This window comes from Henckelia pumila, chromosome 2 (genome assembly GCF_033568475.1).
Source record: "Henckelia pumila isolate YLH828 chromosome 2, ASM3356847v2, whole genome shotgun sequence".
NCBI lineage: Eukaryota > Viridiplantae > Streptophyta > Magnoliopsida > Lamiales > Gesneriaceae > Henckelia > Henckelia pumila.
Window position 1 is genome coordinate 149,215,665 of NC_133121.1, and position 8,105 is coordinate 149,223,769.

An 8,105-nucleotide genomic window follows, 5' to 3' on the forward strand; every position below is an offset into this window, starting at 1 on the left:
TTTTAAAATTATAATTTAAGTCCATATTCAATATTTCCTATATCAAATATATTTTTATATCACAAAAACTCATGTGAGACGGTTCACAAGTTAATTTTGTGAAACATATTTTTTATTTGGGTCAACCATAAAAAATATTATTTTTTATACAAAAAATATTGTTTTTTATTGTAAATATGGACAAAATTAACCCGACTCACAATCCGTGACGTCGTCTCAAAATATTATACTCTTTGGTTGCGTTTACTTAATGAGATGAGATTACAATTGTTCAGGATATGTTATACGTCATGTAATTAAGGATGAGATATCTCATGAAATATGAATTGAATGACGGGCCTTGAGATTTAAGGAAAATAATTTTTTAAAAGTAAACAATAGATGAGATTTGATTAACAAGGTCATCCTATGATTATCAAGTCAACCAAACACACTCTTTGTTTTTTAAAGTGACCAAACCATATGCCACGTGTGTCTAAAAGGGTAGATGAGATCCTAGCATATGAGTAATACCCAAATCATGCATCCAACGGTTTGTATTTGTACACATAAGTGTAATTAATTATGTATTTTTGACGTGACAAATCGTAAGACATTAGATCTATCATTGTGATATTACTCATATGCTAGATTGAAATCTGCAAAAAAGAGAGGGGAACGTCAGCCGCAAATATACAGTTTGTTTCTATCAAATAAATAATAAATAAATAATAGAAAAAAGGCTTTCTGTGTATGATTGCTTGATTTGCTGTATCAACGAGGTCTCTTCTCCTCCGGCCGCAAACGTCGTCGTTTCACAGCCCCCTGTACAATCTCCATCGCCGACTAGCTCAGACTTCAATCAGGTATCTTCTCGATCTCGAATTTTCAATCTGCCGACCAGTTTTTATCGTAATTGTTGATTGGATTATTGAGAGAATCAATTCATCTGTTGCCACTTGCATGGATCATTTAGTTGATTGTGATGCTTATTTAAGCTGATTTTGTGGATCGTTTATCATCTCTGAATATATTTTAGCCCCAATTTACGAGCTCAGTCTATCAGAGACGGGTCAAACGGGGCGGGAAGTTGGTTTTCAGCTGAAAACACTTGCCGGTTTCATTATTATTAATTTATTTGGATATGGGAAATATTTTCATGACCTGGAGTCCTAGACAAAGTTTTAGGTTCCGTTCCTGTTAATTAGAAAGAGATACGACGATATATTTATTGCAACCGTTTTGTTTATTTATCTTTTTTTTATATATATACTGATTGTTCATACAACAGTTTTTTTCTTTCACAAATTTGTTTCAATCTCTATAAGATTGATTTTTTTGGTTGGAGTAAGGTATATTGTAGTTAATTCAGAGGGGGATTAAAAGGCCTGAGGATGGCATATTTTTAACATGGTGAGACAGAGAGTCACGTGGTTTATCATTTATGTTAAATTGGGTGGTCGTTGTCATTCCAAGTTTTCTGGATTGTTAAATTGAATCTAAACACCTAGCCAAATCATGAGTGTCTAGATTCGTCTGAGGTCTCAATGCTTTGGGGAATTAAATTATCAAGCCTATGAAGTTTAGTTCCTCCTATGATGTGCTTTGTTGGAATCTTTTCATGCTGCAATGTTTGGACTAAATTTTCCATAGCTATTCTAAGATTGTCGATCCTCAAAGTTCAGTCACCAAATCCATTTTCTGTTCTTCTATTTCGCAGTTGTGGGAACTCTAAGGTGATGGCAGACCTTAAAGAACGCCTACTCCTACCAAAACCTGCTTCTGCTTTTAATCTCAGAGATTCATCGTGTAGGCCGGCTGCCTCTGGCTGGCTAGGGGTGGAAGTGTCTGGCCTCAAAAAGCGAGGGCAAGGCCTTAGATCATGGATACGAGTAGATGCCAATGGGAATTCCCAAGTGATAGAGGTTGACAAGTTCACTATGATGCGTCGTTGTGATCTTCCTGCACGTGATCTAAGATTATTGGATCCGTTGTTTGTTTACCCCTCAACCATCCTCGGTCGAGAGAAGGCAATTGTTGTGAATCTTGAGCAGATTCGATGTATCATCACTGCAGATGAGGTTTTGTTGTTAAATTCTCTTGATAGCTATGTACTACAGTATGTGGTGGAGCTGCAGCGACGTCTACAAGCGGCGGATGTTGGTGAAGTTTGGCAGTCTGAAGGTCCAGAGTTAAGCAGAAGGAGAGGAAGTAGAAATTTTGACATTATGTTAGCGAACGCATCTCCTGATTACTTGCCCTTTGAATTCAGAGCTCTTGAAGTTGCCTTGGAGACCGCCTGTACTTTTTTGGACACTCAGGTATTCAATAAGAGCCTAGTTTCTCGATCATTTCCCTTACCTACATCTGTTTCCATATCTTTTCAGACATAAATAGTGCATCACAAATGGAATGATAAACATAACATTTCCTAATACTGAGAAACGCAAAAATTTCGGTTGTTGATGCTGTTAATGGCACTCTTGATGTACTCAGACATAATCATTTGATTCATTTCCTGTTGAAAGCACCATATAATAGTGGTCATTTTTCATCTGTGAATGTACATAATCTGTGAGTGTACTTACCTATATCTGTTTCCATATCATTTGAGACATAGATAGTCCTCTTTAGTACAGACATGAATCTGTTCTCCATTAAGTATAATGTCAAATGGCAAATCATTCATGAAGTCGTGTTTTTATGTTGACCATGTGGATAGTCTGCGAGATTCTGGTTTTTTACGAATATGACCAATAACTATACTCGGATTTGCAAAATCTTTAAAATGAAGGCAGCAGAACTAGAAATTGAGGCATATCCACTGTTGGATGAACTGACATCAAAGATCAGCACACTGAATCTGGAACGAGTTCGCCGATTAAAGAGCAGACTTGTTGCATTAACTCGGAGGGTTCAAAAGGTCTGAAATCGATCTGAAGGGCTCTCCGTCTTTCATGTCCCCTGGTGATTTGTATCTGATATATGCTTCCTACATATTTTTAATGTTATTTTCTAGGTTAGGGATGAGATAGAGCAGCTCATGGATGATGATGGAGACATGGCTGAAATGTATCTTACTGAGAAGAAAAGACGCATGGAATCATCTTTTTATGGGGATCAATCTTTGATGGGAGCCCGATCAGTTGACGTGTTGCTGTCTGTTTCTGCTCCCATTTCTCCTGTTTCTTCACCCCCTTGTGGCAGAAAGCTTGAAAAAAGCCTGAGTATTGCAAGGAGCAGACAGGAGAGTGTGAGGAGCTCAGAAAGTGTTAATAGAATAGAAGAGCTAGAAATGTTGTTGGAGGCATACTTTGTTGTCATTGATAGCACGCTCAACAAATTGACTTCGGTATCATCTACCACCATGTACGTGCATATGCTTATGTTTTTTCTCTCAAGTTGTAACCATTTCTTGTCTAATTTCAGCTGAAGGAGTATATTGATGATACTGAAGACTTCATCAACATTCAGCTGGTACCGTGTGACGCCCTTTTACCTACTCACTTCTTTCTTTATTCCTGAAGCAATGCATGTCTTCTGTTAAAAGCATGAGATGTGTTTCAAGTGGTGTGCACTATTTCTAAATGAGCTGTGGATTAAATGGTTAAAAATATTCTTTCATTACATGGACCCTTTTAACAATCTTGACCTGATAAACTAACTGTGAATGAAATTGTGTCTCTACCTGCTAAAAGGTTGGAATTCTTAACCGCTATAAAAAAGAACTGTGCGCGTTAATATAGAAATTTCCATCTGGACTGATTTACTAATCCGAGATTCAAGATAATGGGAGGTGCAATTATAAGTCCTGATGAACCTTAGAAGTCATACTTCTAATCTATTAAACCCTTCCAAAATCATTTTAAAAAGATAATGTTGAGATACCCTCAAGGTTCAGAGAACCTGTTGTGATAGTCTATGTTTTCTGCATTTCTTTCAACGTGCTTTGAATTTTTTGTTGCATGCTTTAGTTATCATAGTCAATTATCTGACGGAATTTCTAGATTATGGTGTCAAATTAAAGGAATTCAATCATAATTTTTATGCAGGATAATGTTCGAAACCAGCTTATACAGTTTGAGTTATTACTCACTACTGCAACTTTCGTTGTTGCCATATTTGGGGTTGTAGCCGGTATATTTGGAATGAACTTTCCTATTCCCTTGTTTGATGACCCGGATGCATTCAAATGGGTTATGATAATCACTGGAGTTTCTGGACTCATTATGTTTTGCCTATTTTTATGGTTTTACAAGTATAGAAGATTGATGCCGCTATAGAAAATGGATAAATCAGAAGAATCTCTGCTCTAGTAATTAAGGTGTTCACGATCTAGACTCGAGGTCGATGCTCTCGCTCATGTAATTTCACCTGCACTTCTCATTTCCGCGAATGAGGGAAAGGGATATGAGACCATGATACACTCTTCTCTTGGTCTTTGCCAATTGCCAGTGTTGCCATTCTCCCGACTGTCCGAGCAGTGTGCTGATTGTCCCTTGCTGCGGTTTTTCTTTTCTTGTCTATTTCCAGCAAGGAATGGAGCTGCGATCTACTTACCAAATTTATTGTCCGTGGACTGACATTTTGGGTTTCAGGTTCGTAATAATGTTCCAATGGGCTGTGCGCTATATATCCCTAGTGAATTGCGCATATTTATTCACGAGTCTAGATGAAAAAATGGAATAAAAAGATGGAATTTTAACATGCTAAGTACTAATTCTTACTAATAATTCACCTGTATAAATGAAAGTAGTCTATGGAAATATCAGTAAATATGGAATAAGAGTACTTGTCATTCAACGAGAGTCATCTATCAAAATTTTTGTGGCCGGTGGTGTTATGGCTCGTAACTCGTGTGATTGAGTTTGTTCAAGTATTTGTTCGGTAAACATAATTTTAATTTGCATATTTATTAGAAATAGTTGTCTGATTAAACAAATTAATAATTTTGATATAAATAAAGTTGTAGATAATAAAGTTTGAAATAAATGAGTTGGTGGTGATATAAAAAAGTGTATTTATTTTAATGTAGAGTCTGCCTATTGATTAGCAGAATTGGACTGAGATATATACATTTATGCTCGGTTTGGTTTGAATTATTTTTTTAAGTTGCGTTTAATGCATGGTTTTGGTCGGTTATGCGTTTTTATTAAAAATAAATAAATAAACAAATAAAAAAAATATGGAGCAATGAATTCAATTATTGAACATAAAAAAATAATATAGATGAATAGTAAATACGATACATGTTAGTTTTATCAAAAAATAATAGCATAAATGAAATAGTTAAAATGTCTATGATATAAGAAAATATATTAACATACTGCAATTTTAAAAAATATAAAAGGTGTGTAGCAGCACATGCTTGTGCGAGCATAGAAAACCCAATATCGTATTTTAGCCGAGTGAATTAATTCTACTTATATTTATAATAATAAGTAATATTTTTGACATAAAATGTAATACTTTTTAATTGATAACACATATAAAAAAACCCGTCTCAAAAAAATAATCTTTGAAATCGTCTCATAGAAGTTTTTATATTTTTTAATTTTTTTTAAAAAACACGGAACAGTATTTTTAGGTCCATACCCAACACACCTTCATGCGAGGTATCAGTCATATATGTCTACACACACACATACACACACATATATATATATATATATATATATATATATATATAAAACTAGCTATTGACATACACACAATACACGTGCAACATGATAAATAAAAATTATATAAATAAAAAATCGAGGAAGATACAGAATAAAGAAATATATTGATCAGTGTAAAGAGGTTAAAGCGGTTCTTTTAAATTTTACGTTGAAAATGATAATGGATTCTATAAAATAGAGAGAATGTGCAATTTTGATATTGATATATTGGTCCTTCACAAATATAAATGAACGAAGTATTAAATTCTTACTCACATTTCATGTTAATATATAACGATGAAATAAATGATATTTATCTTTGCTTAATGGAGTTAATATCCTAAATATATTTTGGAAAACATGAGAAGATTTGAGAATTTGAGAGTACGTAAGAAATGATGACCACCAAAAGAATTAGAAATAAGGTGAAAATGAGTTTGTTTTGCTAAGTCTTTTTAAACAATAGTAACTTAGATTTAGATTAAATATAAAATGAAATTATGTTACGTATATAAATGTGACTTTTGGTTCGGTTTAGTTCGATCGGTTAGAACGATTTTCGAGACAATTTGATCACCCTTACCTCTGCGACAGCTTGAACTCAACTTATAGATAGTGGTCATGAGTTGTCAAAATTTATGGATGATGCATATAGATAAACTTTGGACCAATAATGTGAAAAGATAGATAAAGATTTCACCCCTTTTAATTCATCATCTTTAATTGCTTAAAGTTAGTCGGAATCGCTTTCTTCAAAAGTCAATTATTATCTATAATGAAATGGATCGGTATGGTTCCTATACAGAATTTGAATTTTTTGGGTATTGTCCTTATGTTAGTATGAACTCAATCGTTATTTTGATGATATATATTATTAAGCCATATGCATAAAATAAGATATTGAAAATAAATAAATAAAAAAGCGAGATTAGTAAATGTATTGGAAAATTATGTACTTGGATCTGCTAGCAGCTAGCTCATGCGTGAATCACTAAAATAATATATAAATAATATTATATATTGTTTGCCCTCAATAAAAAATGATTTTTTGAATTTTTTTTAAAAATCAAATTTATCTATTTATTAAACCCAGATTTTGCATTAAATTATTTGAAATCTAAAAATAGGTTGAACATTGATATGTTTCTGCAATTTTGTTGGAAAATAACATTGGGTGTATCATATTTTGTATCGAATGTCCTACTTTACCAAATTCGATTATTTTATTCAAAATTTAACCAATTATTCAATAGTAGTAGTATGTATACACAAATTTTTTTTTTTAAAAAAGACCGTTATAATATACCATATATTAATTAATTAATGAAGATGAGTCACGAAGTACAAATTTTGAAATCCCAGAAGGTAGAACAAAGTTTACTCATTCGATACATAACGAAACAGAAATGACATGACAAGCTAGTAAATGTACAACTTCATTCTTCGAACGACTCATATGTGTCAACGATAAACAACATGGAGTATTGCATATCTAATAGTTATTCTTATCTTCATATATATTATTATTTATTGAACTTACACGTCTAGTTATTTTCAATATAAAATAATTAATTTACTTTATGCATAATAATGATATGTAACTAAAGTGGAATCGTGCTTGCGAACATTAAAAAAAAATGTAAAAGACTAAAAGGGTAAACTGCAAAGAGGAAAATATATCAAAGAAAAAACCAAAGTGGTCAAATAAAGCAGCCACGCCACTCACATTCCACGTGTAATGCACCATGCAAATTTAACTTTATGATGATCTGATTACTATTTAAATATTTTTTAATACAATTTTTTAGTTAATTATAAAAAAAAACCATTTCTAAACTTTGTAATTTTAATATCTCCAGATTTTTGTAAAAAATATTTCAATTTTCTCATTAAAAAACTAATTTATACCTGACATAAAAGATTAAACATACGGGCACGATTATTACATTATAAGTAATTTTAATCATTTAGATCAGTTCAAAAATATATTGGTTGTAGACATTTAGACACCGTTTGGTGTGAAGTATAACACATTGATTGATTAATAATCATTGTTTTGTTCATTGTTTGGCTCAAGTTCTTCCAAGGATTAGTGACATGCACCATTGTCTAATCCAAATATATTGATTTAAAATCCTTATATATTATTAATACATCATCATCCAATCCATGAACCAAACAATGTCTTAATGAAAAGAAATTTACCAGTTCCATTTACATAGATGTTTAATTTATTTATCTTTACTATTTAATAATGTCTAAGTCCTTTATAATAACTGTTGTGAACTTGTGATCAATTTAATATCTAGATTAATTTACTGTTCCTTAAATATTATAATTACATGCAGTTGTCATTTTTTATTTGAAAACACACGCCCTTAATTTCAATCCAAAACCACGGCTCACTTCAACAACTGAATCCCACATTTTTATCTTCCTCTCATTCTCATTTTTCAGATTTGGTTC

General features: G+C 32.5%; 1 protein-coding gene across 2 annotated transcripts; it reads left to right on the plus strand.

Moving 5' to 3' along the window:
* The first annotated feature begins 720 nt into the window (after positions 1-720).
* On the plus strand, positions 721-4,905 carry LOC140880716 (magnesium transporter MRS2-1-like). Of its 2 annotated transcripts, XM_073285402.1 has the most exons (7): positions 721-845; positions 1,700-2,300; positions 2,774-2,902; positions 2,999-3,331; positions 3,409-3,456; positions 4,032-4,116; positions 4,244-4,905. In XM_073285402.1, exons 2-7 carry the CDS (start codon positions 1,719-1,721, stop codon positions 4,249-4,251), a joined length of 1,185 nt encoding a protein of 394 aa, XP_073141503.1. In that variant the 5' UTR covers positions 721-845; positions 1,700-1,718; the 3' UTR covers positions 4,252-4,905. The 2 variants fall into 2 exon arrangements, with proteins under 2 accessions (XP_073141503.1, XP_073141502.1); XM_073285401.1 differs by having other exon boundaries at positions 4,032-4,901.
* Positions 4,906-8,105: the final 3,200 nt, after the last annotated feature.